Genomic DNA, 14,632 nt, shown 5'->3' with positions numbered 1-14,632 from the left:
GAGTGATTACAAGAAAGTGTCAAATGAAGCTGTGACACCTCAAATCCACTACTGGCTCAGTAGGACAGGTGACATAAAAAATAGGTGGGGATAAAAAAGACCCAATAAAGTTGTCTTCAGAAACAGGAGTTCTGAATAACATATTCCCTGGTACCTGGGAGAGTATACAATCATTTATTTTCGGAACACGGCCAAATAAATCTGTTTTCAAATAGAAAGACATCTGAGACAATTATATATTATCCTATGTGATCTGCTATTTTCCAGTAATTTCAATAATTAAATGTCAGTAGAGGTCTCAGAGCTAGAATCAAGGAAAGGGAAAAATTACACCAAATGTGTCAAATTGCCCTACTGCTGGTATAGACACAGACAGGCAACTACAGCCATTGAGAACATGGGGAAGGAAAATGTCCCCAAATGGGAGGGCAGTGAGAACAGACAGAATTACTCTTTTTCTTTTTCACAACTTTACTTCCAACTGTGGTGGGTCAATCCCGGCCAGCAGGTAAGCACTCATCCAGCTACTCAGTCATGCACTTACTCCTTTACCAGCATGATGGGGCAGAGAACAGGAAGAAACAAGGAAGAGAACCTGTGAGTTGAAGACAGTTTAATAAATTGTTGGGGTTTTAGGAGTTCTCCTTCTGTTTTCTTTTTCTGTTAAAGAATTTTCCCCATACATGTTTCCAGGGGGACAAATTACTGGGTGCTTAAGAAAAACGAAAGACCTGGCCACAGGAGGAGGGGTGCATCTGGCTACTCTCTTTTACCTGGGCTGGTGGGCAGTTAGTTCCCGGCATTTGGACGGAGAGAGAGGCTGCAAGGAATTCATCAGCACAGCAGGCTTCTGCTTTTTCAGCTGCCTTCCTTCTACCGGAGAAACCCCGGGATCCCAAGCCCACCTTTCCCTGCCCCACTGGGAGCCAGGCTGTGGCTGCCCTGCCCCTGTCGCTGCTTTGAGCCTTCACTATATCGTAGCCCCGCACGCGCTGCCTGCCGAGACCTCTGGGGGTTCCCGCTGCAGCTCTGGAGTTTGATATGTCTCGTCTGCCACCCGGGATTTGTGCTTGTCCCTGCCATTCCAGCCTGCTGCTCCAGCCTGCTGTTCCTGAGGGTCCGGCCGGACACCGGGATCGGCTGCCCAGGGGTTTGTGAAGCCTTTGTTCCTTCCCTTCCCGGGATCCCAGGCCGCCAGTGCCGCGTGCTCCCCGAGCTCGCTCCGGAGCGCCCCCTGCAGCCGCGGGGGAACCATCGCACCTGCCCTGCTCACCGGGAGCCGCCAGCGCCCCTGCCGGCTGCGAGCGGAACTGCACCCGAGGGGAAAGGGCCCGACAGCCGAGAAGGCTGGCACTGGGTTTGTGATTGTTTGCTGTTACTGCCATGGTTATTGCTGTTTGACTGGTTATACACATATAGATATATAATAGTAAAGAACTGTTATTCCTATTCCTCATATATTTGCCTGAAAGCCCCTTAATTTCAAAATGATAATAATTCAGAGGGAAGGGGGTTGTATTTTTTTTTTCATTTCAAGGGAGACTCCTATCTTCCTTGGCAGACACCTGCCTTTCAAACCAAGACATAAATGAAGAGGAAAAACAAAAGAACAATCAAATGAAAATGGAACCAAGTGATTCAAAGGCAGTAACTCATCACCTCCCTCAACCAGACCAGTGCTCAGGTATTCTCTGAGCAACCACAAACTTGGAAGACATCCCTCTCCCCCTTTCTTCCTCTACCACCACTTTCACTGCTCTGCTTGATGCTGTACGGTACAGCATACCCCCTTGGCCAACTCAGATCAGCTGTCCCTGCTGTGTCCCCCCTGCTAACTTCTTGCCCCTGTTTACTGGGGAAAGTGGTGCGGAGTGGAAAATAAGAGAACATTCAGCTATAGTCAAAATATTGATGTTGGAGCCACCGTTGGAGCCACAAACCACAGCACCATAGAGGCTGCTATGAAGAATATTAACTCCACCCCAGGCAGATCCAGCCCACTAATGCACAGGGTAAAGCAGAACCAGGAAAAGCTTAAAGCACACCTAGGCAGAGAACAAGCTGACAAGAAATTTAATGTTTTAAGAGTACACTCTGCCCTCTCTTTTACAATGCACTCTCTCAGTATTTGCTTCCTGAGCCTGCTGCAGCACATGTAGCAGCATGATGGGAGCCATTAACTCCTACAGGTGAGAAATAGACCAGACTGGGTTGGGCTGATTTGTATTTCATCTCTAAAAGGGCTTTTTTTCCCCCAGAATACTCCCAATGAAAGGTCTGCACTCATCTTTCTGGATCCATGAATGTTACCAGAGGCAGATTAACTCTTTATGGCCACAGTATCTAAAGAGGCAGGACACAACACAGACTGAACCTCAGCAGCATAAAAATTCTCTGACTTAAGATTGCCCCATACATGCAAACCAATAACAGGGGTCATTTAAAGAGGCTGAAAAAGATCTTAAAGCTGGAATATTTTGGTGTCATGTGAATGATTTCCCTCTGCAAATTGCTCAGTCATACTCTGGGAAGCTGAAACTGTCACAGAAATTAGGCAGAACAAATGGTAAACTAATTTAGAAAAAATATTTTATTCATAAAATGACTCAACATTGGTGCATAAATAAAATATCTTGGAGCTAGATAATTTAGTCCCTGAATACAAAAGTCAGAACAATTTTGTTCTTCCTTCAATACCGAAAACTAAAATAATAACAGAAAAATTATATCCAGACTGGGGACTGTGAGGCCTCAGCTACTTGTCTTTGGATGTTTAAAACCCAGGTGTCCAACACTTTGTAGGATCACTTCCCACGTTAGGATCATTTAATGAGTAAAGGGCATGTTAACTTTCCTTGAAATAATAATTATTCCAAATAACTATAAAAGCTTGGTTTTCTAAAATATTATCAATTTTTTTAAAAATCTATATATGGTGTAGGAATGCAGAAACTGTCTTCCTTCACTCTCAAGTGGAGAGGTAAACCTTAATGCAGAAACAATATACATGATAAAAATGTAAGTTTTACAAAAAACAGATTTTATGTTTTAAAGTTGGACCTCTAACTTCAACAGAACAAAGAAGGTAAAGAACTCACATTAGTATCCATGACATTTTAAAATATTTGCTACCAGTTGTGAACTTTCCTAAGGATATATACATTGCTATCAAACACTGATAAAGGTAGTACAAGATAAACAGGGGATTTCCTTTTGGCAATGAAGACATCATAATAGTCATCCCAGCTGGATGTCAGAAGAGTGACAGGTAAGTCACTCTTAGAATGACATCTAAGAATGCACTGGATACAAAAATCAACTCTGTCTTTGGTTTTGAAACACAGTCAGGTATGAAGAATACACCCACCCACCCCACCACACTCCATTTTCTTTTGTATTGCCAGTGGATTTTTTTCTAGAAGTCACACCATTAGAAGTTATCTGTACACATTTCTGCTGAAAATAAATCTAACAATAGTTTTCAACACAGGTATCTTTGTTCACATCTTCAAAAAGGCAACCTATAAAAGAAAGCAAAAACAATACTGTAATTAGTTTTGACATTGCAGGTAAAACAAAAATGTTTCTTTGTATCAACAGAAATTATGTATTATAATAATCTTTTTACTTAATAACACATTAGTGCAATGAGAAAACAGAGGCTATATTTGAAAGCAGTGTTACTTTCCCACCTCTTCTCTACCTAACATCTCCTAAAAATTCCCAAACTTTCTCTTTTTGCTCAAGCACTGCACGTTGCAGAACTAAAACTCTTTTTTCCTCCAGGATAACAAAGCACAATGTTTACCTCATCTAACTTAAAAGGCTATTTGATAGTATTTTTAAACTATCTTAGATTAAATCTTTGATACATTCCCTGTTTTGTCTGAATATTAGTCTGTTGAACAGTGCTGTCCACTGTAAGTCAAATCCTGATTCCAAAGTCACAATGAAAAGTCCGAAGTCATACAGAAAAATACCTTACATTTTGAAATAACCAGGAACCAAAATCCTACCTGAGGGGAGAAGACAAATATTTGTATATGATCAGAAGATGGCAAATGATGTACCTGTTCTCTTTACTGCACTAAGTGAACTGTCTAACAGCTATTTAGAGGGAAGGTGATCTATCAAATACAAGAGACCTATAGGATTTCTGCTGTCCCAAACTCATTTGTTCTTGGTCACATGCATGCAGCAGTTTCTCCTGTATGGTTTTGATTTTATTTAGCCTTCTTCAGGATCTGCAGGATACTAATGGAGAAAGTTAAAAAAGCAACCTGGTCTAGTGGGAGGTGTCCCTGCCTGTGGTGGGGGGTTGGAACGAGATGATCTCTAAGGTCCTTTCCAACCCAAACCATTCTATGATTCTATGATTTAAAGAACATACATTTTCAGAAATGTCTATAGGCAAACCTTGCCAGCAAACCACTCGCTGGCCAGGGTGGAAGCTGGTCTGCTTTCTCATGAAAATCTCATCACACTGACACATTCCCACAGCATTTTCCATCAGCATTTTCCAGCAGTAAGCTGCTACATCAAAATCATTTCTGTCAGCTCAACCAAGGGGTGTTGTAAAAGCCAGAGACTGCTCATCATGTTGGGAAATGTATCCACTATGCCAAAGATTACCACTCTCAAAGACAAAATATGAAAGCAAAATCAATATGCTTGTCACCTTTCTCATGATTTAGTTGCTCAGATGAATAGAGACAGATACATAATTATTAAAAAATATAAAATCTTACCTCTGTGGAAAAGTCATAACTTATACAGGCTAGGGATGAAACACTGGCACCAGTCAAATCAAAGACAAAACTCACATTGACCTTAACAATGTGGGAGATTTGTCCTTGCATGGCAAGGAAAAAATAGAAAAATCGAGAAAAGCAATAACCATCTCAATACACGAGACTCAAAATTTTAAGCAGATTTTTTTACCTGTGATTGCAGACTCCTTTGCTACACAGTTTTGAAGTGCCATTAGAGTGGATATATTTGCTTAATTTGACTGCTTGCTGTATTTTATAATGTATGAAATACACTTTTCCTCTCCTCTAAGAGAGTTATTTGCAACATAATGTTTCCCTAGACTGCTAGGCTCTCCTACTGCCCAATAAACTGAAAAGCAACAAGAGGAATAATTTATCACTGTGTTTATATTTACTACCAATGTGAATGAAAAGAGCACATTAGATCATCCCTACAGCTGACATAGCCAGCAAAAAAAATGGAAATCATAAGCTGTTTAAAAAAACACCTGCAACCCATGAAAATACTTGAAAACAAAATCAACTGAAACTAAACCACTTATGAAGTTTCACCTTATCCATCCAAAGTTCAACATGAAGCATATAAAATATTCCTTTATTATACTGTTACTGTAGATGCAGTTGGATCTCTAAACAGCAGTAAACTGTATGTTCTACATAATAAATGAATTACTCTAAGTTGGAAAAATGTGACTAAGTGGTTCTCCCCCAGTTTTCCATCTACTAGGATACTTTCTCTACAAGACAGACAACTAACTACTAGCTTCTTCCAGCTTTAGTAGCAATGCTTTCAGCAAAGTCTGCACATCCAATATTTCATTGCTATGAATGCATTTTGAAAGGAAAGTAATTTGCCAAACAGTTATCTCATCTACACAGGTTTATTACTAAATTCAGAATAAAAGTCAGTTCTCTAATCAGTTTTTTTATTGACCTTATCTCAGCATATTGTCCTCTTCTTAAAGCACTCAGCCAGTATTAATCCACCCTTAAGAAAAATTTATGTACTCTACCATCCATACTTCTATGACAGGAGACTTTTTTTTTCTTTTCCACTCAGTTTTTCCTTTCCTCTCAAGATTTTAATCTTACTCTGTCAGACAGTATCAAGTACATCTCAGCCCTCTATTCCATTAGTCTCCACAGAGCCAGAAGCTGCTAAGACCTCTGGATAATGAACAAACATAAACCGCAGATTTTCAAGCATTTTAAGAGATATCAATACAGAGGGAGCACCAGAGCACCATAGATATATGAACAATAGATATATCTTACAAAATCACTCTTTCAGTAAACAATAAAGCAGCAGCAACTTTGTTAAAATCTCTTGGAGTCAGGACAAGTTGAGAAATCCAGGTAGTGATGTTCAGTTTTAGAGGATGTGCTCTCTTGGCTTTCTCAGGAAAAGCACAGAATGGTTTGGGGTGGAAGAGACCATAGAGATTATCTAGTTCAAATCCTACTTGCTATGAGCAATCTGGTCTGGTAAAATATGTCCAAACACCAAGGAATAAAAGGGGAAAGAAAACAGTTGTAACTTCAGAAAGTATTTTTCATAACTATGGAAACCTAACAAATTTAAGAGATAAAAGAAGGTGCTTCCAGATGGCTGAAGCTGGTGAAAAGAAATCCCTTCTACCAAGTGCTAACACTAGGTGAGCAGGCAGAGCAGATGACTGCTGTAAGAGAAGCAGGAGCCTGATAGAGGCAGCTAAACAACATATTTTAAAGAAACGCAATCTACAAATCAGCTCAGCAAGGAAAAAGTTCAATCTTTGAATCAGCTGCAAGAACCAGAACAGGAGCAAGATCCTTACTTCCACAAAACAGGAAATAATATGTCAAAAGTTGCATTCCCATGCTGGAACACAAGCTTTGAAACTCTCCTTATGCTTTCCTCTTCAAAGGAGTCCAAGTGAATGGTGCATAAAAATCCCTATGTATGTCTCTCAAATATGACAATGAAGGATTTTTAATACCTATGTTTCTCCTAAGAGCTAAACAAAAGTATGTAGAAGATACAGAATTTCTCTTTAGTTTTAGAGAGGGAATTGTACTTCTGTTTACTCCTGCATAATTATAAAGGAAAAAAGAGGGTTGAAAGTAGTTACGTATGCTTCAGTTTCAGCAGTAGAAAATGAACCTATTACATCTTTGAATGCTTCCTGAAATATGACTGCTGTAGTTTTTTTCACTGCACCACAAAAAATAAAACACCACCAGGCTCAAACCTGAAGCTTAAACGTATAAAAGGCATTTTACTGTTATCTTCTTTGAACATCAGACCAATTTTTAAACACTACCATGCACAGTTCATAATACTACATTGTGTTTTAGAAGAACACAACTTACGTGGCTATCTTAAATCATATCTACTGCAACAGACAGTCTGTACATAGACAGATACCCACGCTTAAATCCCGCACATGTGCTAGTGTGAAATCAGGTGAGATGAAATGACTGCAGAGGAAACGTTGATTACACACCAGCAAGGCTACAGCCTACAATCAACATCAAATGCTGTACTTATTTCCACTCAAGGCTGACAGGTAATCAAGCAATGCCATGCCACCCATGTGCACAGGAAGAGAATAACCTTCCCAAAAAGACAAGGACAGTGGTGGCCAGACCTCTGCTACTAGATCCAGCTGTGCTGGATGACATTAATCTCACAGGCACATGGTGATCCTCTGCTGCAAGTTACCATTCCTCTCTCCCCACAAAAGACCACTTCAAAGTTTCTACCTAGTGTCTGGTGAAATCAGACTGATACACCAAACTCAGGCCTCTGGTCTGCACTAAATGGATGGATTTATCCTAGAAACAGGAAAGGGAGGGCTTGCACAAACAATTCTGCTGGCAGATCACAGGGGAGAGACTAATCTCTGGTGGAAAAGAGAGTGAAAAGCTGAGAACAGTGTTTTTGTCCACATGTACAGCTGGATTTGAAAGATAACATATACTCAAAGCCTCAGACCAGTCTAATTCACATCCAGATTTGTATTTTCACAAATGTTACAGCTAGTGCTAAGTGTTATGGCTTAAGCCTTAATAACTACAGATAGTACAAACGCTTGGGTAGTTGCAATTATGCTGCAGTCAAGATGCCCTGTACATAGAATACACTTCTACCTTGAAAAAAGAATCAGACAAAGTGATAGAAACATGTTTATGTGAATATAAATGAACCTACATATCCCTTATCCCCATATTTAATAATGCACTAATACCACTACAGGGACAATGTGCATAAACAGACAGAGAAGGCCATAACCCTGCCTGACACATTTCTCACTCCTTTAAAATAAAGACAGATCAACGAGTGGGAGGATTAAAGCATCTGCACCATGTCTAGGCCCCAGCTCTATAAATATTCGATTTCTGATAAACTCTGCAAGAAGTTTGGTGTTGCCATAGGTGATGAAAACAGACAGAGCACTCAAAGGAATAAGACCTCTCCCAGAGGGGAAACTGCTCCTTCCATTCCTTCACCACCACCAGAAACAGTGACAAGTTATAACTGTTACCATTACCCTGTGGATTAGCAACTATTGGCAATGTCTGATTATAAACAGCCACATTAAATCTTAAGAGTTCACCTGCCTACCCACACCATACAGTTTATATATTTGTTCTCGCCTAACAATCTGGGATCAAGTCTGCTGATGCACAAATAACCTGTTCCAGAAATACATTTTGGCACCAGTTTGAATGAATGGACACAAAGCAGATGGCATTAGATGAGCAGAGACGTGAAAGAACATTAACTGCTATATTTACACTTGCTCCCACTGAATCCAGAGACCCATAAAAAAGCAGCTGTCTTTTCCAGACTTGAATGTTACCAAGCTGGTGCATATCATCCTCAGATCTCTGGGGTGGCTTTTGGGGAGAGCAAAGGTATTTTTAGAGGAAATTGGAGAGGAAAGCAGCATGTTCACTACTGGAAGAATGAGAGGAGCCAGAGACAGAATCACTACAGTTGGAAAAGACCTCCAGGATGATCAAAGCCATCAATCATTGAGATGACCTTACCTTGACAGTATAGTATTTACGTGCCCCAAGAGGGCCTCCTGGTAGCCTGCAAACTCACCAGCTACACTCAAGCAGCCAAGCTGTCCTCTGTTACACTGATGTTTAGTTCTTTTTCTTCTGTACTCCAGGCTCTTGTGATAGTAGTTGAACCTTAGGTCACTAGGTGCCCATCTCTCCTACGGCACGGAGGCCATGTAAGTAGACTTGGCTGCTCTAATATCCCCTCCACAGCTCATCAATGGCAGCCACTTAACACAGCATGTCAACAATAGCAGCTGCAGGTTCTCTCACATAGGGAAAGTTTCCCAACATACTTTAAAGGACATGTAGTGAGAAGTCTGGTTTTGCGTATGCACCAGAACATGAAAAAGTGTTTTATCTAACTACCCTTCCTTTGCATTTTTGGTTGAAGAAAACCAAGGAAACATCAGCCTGTGCTCATAGCACCATAACTTCATACCACTAGCTTGGTAAATCTTAAATATTTTACTATAGAAACAAAAATTTTCAAACCAAAATGTCTCTAGAGGAATATGAGTCCCATGAAAAGGTCAATACTATGATACTACAGATTGACAGAACAGATGCAGTTGTACAAGCCAAGTTTCAAATATTTAATGAAATAACAAAACTAATGTATAGGGTCAATCTAAAAGCGTTCATGACTAGCACTACCATGCTCGAGTTCTAAAGGAGACAGAAACTAAAATACATCCAGAATACTCTCTCAGCCAAACACAGCAGCACTGTGCCGCACAGGACTATGTCATGAAGGCAATAATGAAGCCAACAGAAGCACAGATTGGGGAACCATGCTATCCCGACAAACTAAAACCCTGCAAATTGGGTTAAAGAATAAAGGTATGTGGAACAGCAGCTTTGCAGTCTGACCCACTAACCCCTACAGGGCTCAGATTTGGGTATGGAGGAGGGGACATTCTGTGAAGGACTCTTACCTCACTCACTCTGCAGGAGGTCAAGGTCATTCTTTAGCAGACATATCTGCAGGGAATTTCACACCTCAATGAGTACGTGCTTCAAACAGCTTTAAGGTCTTAGAGAAAACATAATTTTGGTCAGTGCTATGCTACCACAGAAGCAGAGGAACAGAGTTGGCAACGAAAGCTGGGAAGAACTTGGCTTCAGCAGACCTATCATCTGAAGAGTCAAATTCCCCAGAACTCCTAGGAGAAGGCTGGGGAAAGGTATGTCCTCTGCTGTACAGTATGAAAGGCACTGTACATCTGTGAGCTTTCCAGCCTTCAATGCAGGAGGAAACTGATTAGAACACCATTCTGTTAAATCACTTCTTCTTCTGTCCAAGGAGAAAATGTGAAATATAACCAAAACAACCATGCAGAAAGAGAATTAGATTCCTTTCATTCAATTTCTAGTGGAATTAATTTCAACCAAAGCAAGGGTTTCCTTCTTTAAATATGCTTTCTCAATCTAGTAATGTACCTCCAGGGTTTAAGAAATAAACCCATCTATAAGTCAGCATGCATTCTTTCAACATAATCCTTCCTAAAGTATTACTTTCTTATAATAATGAAGCTAGATTTGAAATGTGACAGAGGTAAATGAGAACAAGCAAGAGATTCCTCGAAAGTACCAGGCTGTGCATGTGTACTGCAAGCTATCACTTTGCTATTGTTAACAGTTGCATGCTGAAACTTGCCAAAGCTCTAGAGAAAAAACCATTGGCAGTTGCAAAACCAGTAGAAAATAAATCTCTGCATGTTTTTATTTGATATGAAGACAAGCAATTCTTTAAAATTTTAGATCAAGTAGTTCTTTGTGTGAAAAAAATGAAAAGGTTTTTTGGGTTTGTTTTCTTTCAGGATGAGATGGCTATTAATTTTTGTTTCTTTACATCTAGAAGCCCCAAAACTTCATGGCTTTATTTTGTTTACTGCCAAGCCTTCCTCATTAGCCTATACTATTTTTATTTCTACTGTAGACATTACTTCTTGTGGTACCCATCATTAAGACAGGCACAGAAATAGTACTATTGACCTTTGCTAGTCTTACATACACTTTCTTGAATGTAAATCATAACGGGGGATGTAACTGGGTACTAATGTTGCATTGCAATTACAGATACAAAGCAAACTGAGCTAAAAACATCATGGAATTTAGGATTTTTCTAGTCAACACCAGATGAAGTTTGTTTTTTACTGTAGTAATCACCACACCAAACTTCAAACTAATCATGCAGTCAGAGCAGCACACATATTTCTGCATCATGTAGTTTTAAACTGCCATAGAAAAACATTTGTTTAGGCATATATATGCATGGGCAGTTGTAAAACACAAGTTAACCTAAAACAAACGAGGCACTGCAAGCTGCTGTGTCAATTTACTGCATGCTAGCTGTATCCTAAAGCTAGAGACATGAAGAAATTAATGCTTGGCAGCCCTAACTGAAACATACGATGCAGCTTCTAAAAACTTCTTAGCCTTGCCAAAAGGTGTGTCACGAGGCTGGATTGGAGGAAGGTGAGTCTGCCACCCTTTCCAAGCCCTGCACTGCAGCAGACCATTCCACACTTGCCCACAGCGTCTGCTGTCATGGCAGGACTTGTTCCCACATGATTACCTCAAAGCCATGTGCCCTAGGTTACAATGTAAGATATAACCAAAAGTATGTATTCTATTATCATCTTCACTAACTGTTAGAGCAGGTGGGGCAGTGTTCCTTATCTCCTACCATGACTCATCCTTGATAACTCCCTCCGGGAGCTATCTCTGTTTAATGGGCAATCAAGGACCCACAGCATGACTCACAGAATTCCATCAACCCATTGTGAGATGCTCCACCCAGGGGAAGGAGCCAAGCATTCCCACCTGGCTATAATCTGGGGTTTAGAACAGCAGGAACAGCCCTTACCTATAGGACTCCTAGAGGATAAGAACTACACCACTGGACTGTCAGGTGAAGATCAGACCCTTTTCTACAGGACCACTTCATCTGGACTGCTACCACCACCCTGATTAACAGGGTGTCAGGTTGTATCCTGACTCTGTCAGTGTACTATTGTAGTTACTACATTTATTTTAATTTTCCTATTAAATTATAATTCTGACTTGCAATCTTCCACTGGTTTGGTTTCAAACTAGCACACCACATCACTCAAAAGCCTTTGCTCTGTTTTTGCAGTTCTTATGCCACTAGGTTTCTTTGGCCTCTTGGGAATCTGTTTCAACTGCTCAGAATCAATAATATACTGCTGTATCTCCCCCAGAAAGGAAAAGAACTGACACAATGGTGCTGCTGTGGCATTCAGCAACTGCACCTCTTATAGTATTTCAGCATTGAAGAAGAGGATGAAAAAAGTCCTGAACAAGGTGCAATGAATAGCCTGCTGTCTTATAAAAGAAAGGTCTAAATAGAGAAATATATAGATTTATTTTGTTGACCAAGAAGCAAGTGAGACGTACCTAATTCCAGAGAGAATAAATAGGGTCAACAAAGTGGCCACATAATCTCCCTTTAACAGTGAATTTCCTCTCTCAAAATTAAGCTGATAAAGTATGGTTAATGTCAGGTGTGTTTCACAGCACACTATGCACTTTTGTCTTTGATTAGATGCTGCCTTACCCATATGTGTGATGTTCTGGTCATTTGCATGGCCGTTGCTCTCAATTAGATGCTCTTAGGTGGTATTCTCTGCAACAAAGTTTATGAAGCATCCTATCTCACCAAAATACCCTCTTACTCTATTTCAATCCTATTATGTCTGAAAGAGAGGGAAGTGCTAACATATGTGAAAGAGAAGAACTGCTTTTAGGTCTTTACTACACAGTAACACAGCTGGATTCTGAGCTGGCATATGTCTCCTTTCCTCTCCTTCTAGCCATGAAGTACTGTAGCACAATCTAAAACACAAAGGGGACTTTCAAGTGCTGCATCATTCAAACCAGAAAAATGAACAATACAGTCTTCTATTACCAGCTTAGTTTTCCAGCTCAAATGATCCCTTCACCAAAAACTAACATTTTCTCTCTTATTCCCTATTACAGGATCATTTACCAAAGTAACTCAAATTGTCTTGCTCCTATTTTTAATCACTACCCCTAAAAATGTTTTTCTGACTCTAATCAATCCTTCTCCCTTAAACCCACACAATACATTTTTCAACAGGATTTACCTCCAGCCTGTACTACGTCAGATATACTGCAGTAGGAGATAAAGTCTTGTTCACAGTTTCTCCAGGAAAAGCAAGATTACTACAAAAATAGTCATTTGTTTCCCAGCTGCAGCAGCAGGTAAAATCTAGAAGCCAGAATCCCCTTCAGGGCATGGCTGGAGATGCCTTTCCTTGCTTTTGTTTCTTGTCCTTTTTTTCCCCTCAACTCCCTTGCCCTTTATTGAAGTAAAACAGCAGGCTAAGATTATTTCACGTTTTGAAGAAACATGGTGGAAAACTAAAGAAAACAAGGAACTGAACTGGAAACCTGAGAAGAAAGCAGCATATCTTGCTAAAAACTGAAGTGTGGGCAAGCATTTGCACTAAACTAGAGATGTAATTGGGGTGCATTAACAAGGCTATCACACAGGCAGCAAACAAATTATTTGGGTTTCCCTCACGCTCTCCGTAACTCCGAGGGTAGTAGCAATACAGTTATCTCCAGGATTCAGCACTGGCAAGACACCAGAGACATTAGATATTAATGTTGTAGGTCAATGCATCTTTGAATTTTAATTTAATGAAAATCAGTCTGTCTTTGTCCAAATTTAGGCCCCTGTTCAGAGTCTGTCTGAGGCCAGTCATAAGACAACCTTCTCATCTCTTACACTGAAATGCCTTAGAAAACCTAATGGACAGGTGAAACTGACATGAGAAATTATAGAGCAGCACCGGAGGTCACCTGCTCTGCCTTCGAATGGATTGTCAGAAGAGATTTACTAAAAACTACTGTGGTAAGGTGCTTTACAAATAGAGAAACCACAAGGAAACAAGCCAACCACTTTGGTTAATACTCTTGATAATAATACTTTGGTTAATACTTGCTGATGGCCCAGAGGGTATAATTGCAGTTTAATTTTGCTTTTGTCTCTAAACTGCTACATTTTTATCTAAAAAGAAAATCTACCAAACCCTGAAAGCCAGGAAATGGTCTACCCTTTTCATTTCCTGCAATATTTATAGTTAGTTATGTCAGAGAAACCAGTACACAGATGTAAACTGGGTTTCTTAGAGTCTCCCTTAGCAAGTGCTATAGGAGCAGAGCACACTGATGTCACATTGAAACTTCTGGGATATCTTGTCACATACACAATGTTGCCACGGTGTCAGAAGTGGCCATCGCCTGTGTGCACACCCATTTCTCAACATACTAAACCCAAATGCTACCTGACATATGATTTGAAATACCAGTAAGATGTGAGGAGGGGGCAGAGGGAGCATGACATAGAATGGATGCATTAGAAAACAGAAATAACTGATATCTTTTATTGAGAGGCATTTGGTTATATGCTCACATTTACACACAATCTTTATTTTTACGTGTAATCCGAACAGTCGACTCTACCACAACTCTAAAGAAAACAGTAGAGGAGATTAAAGGAGAATGTGGCACTGTTATGTAACACTTTGAAACTAGATAGGTTGAACAGATGTCTTCATTAGATTATCTTTTGAAAACTTTTTGGAAAAAAAGCAACTTTGAAAAATTAGCTGCTTAAATTCTCTCTTTGCTTCCTGGCAGTTAAAACTGGAATGAGAATAAATACCTCCCTGCATGAGGTATGAGGATTAATTTGTTTGTGTATATAAATGGGTATTTAAGTATCAACTACTATTTTATTTTTAACACCTTAT

The 14,632-nt window shown here is 40.0% G+C and overlaps 1 protein-coding gene across 1 annotated transcript in view; it reads right to left on the bottom strand.

Moving 5' to 3' along the window:
* Positions 1-3,384: 3,384 nt before the first annotated feature.
* Positions 3,385-14,632, bottom strand: part of UBE3D (ubiquitin protein ligase E3D) — a gene marked incomplete at its 5' end in the record, with an annotated part of 78,946 nt that continues 67,698 nt past the window's right edge. Inside the window, one exon of the mRNA XM_082277277.1 lies at positions 3,385-3,521. Coding sequence (XP_082133403.1) covers positions 3,501-3,521 — 21 coding nt within the window. The 3' untranslated portion in view covers positions 3,385-3,500. The remainder of the gene's footprint in view (positions 3,522-14,632) is intronic.

Source organism: Coloeus monedula, assembly GCF_965178545.1.
Source record: "Coloeus monedula genome assembly, chromosome: 2".
Classification (NCBI taxonomy): Eukaryota; Metazoa; Chordata; class Aves; order Passeriformes; family Corvidae; genus Coloeus; species Coloeus monedula.
Note: the sequence above shows the minus strand (reverse complement) of the source record. Positions and strands in the feature narration are given on the sequence as shown.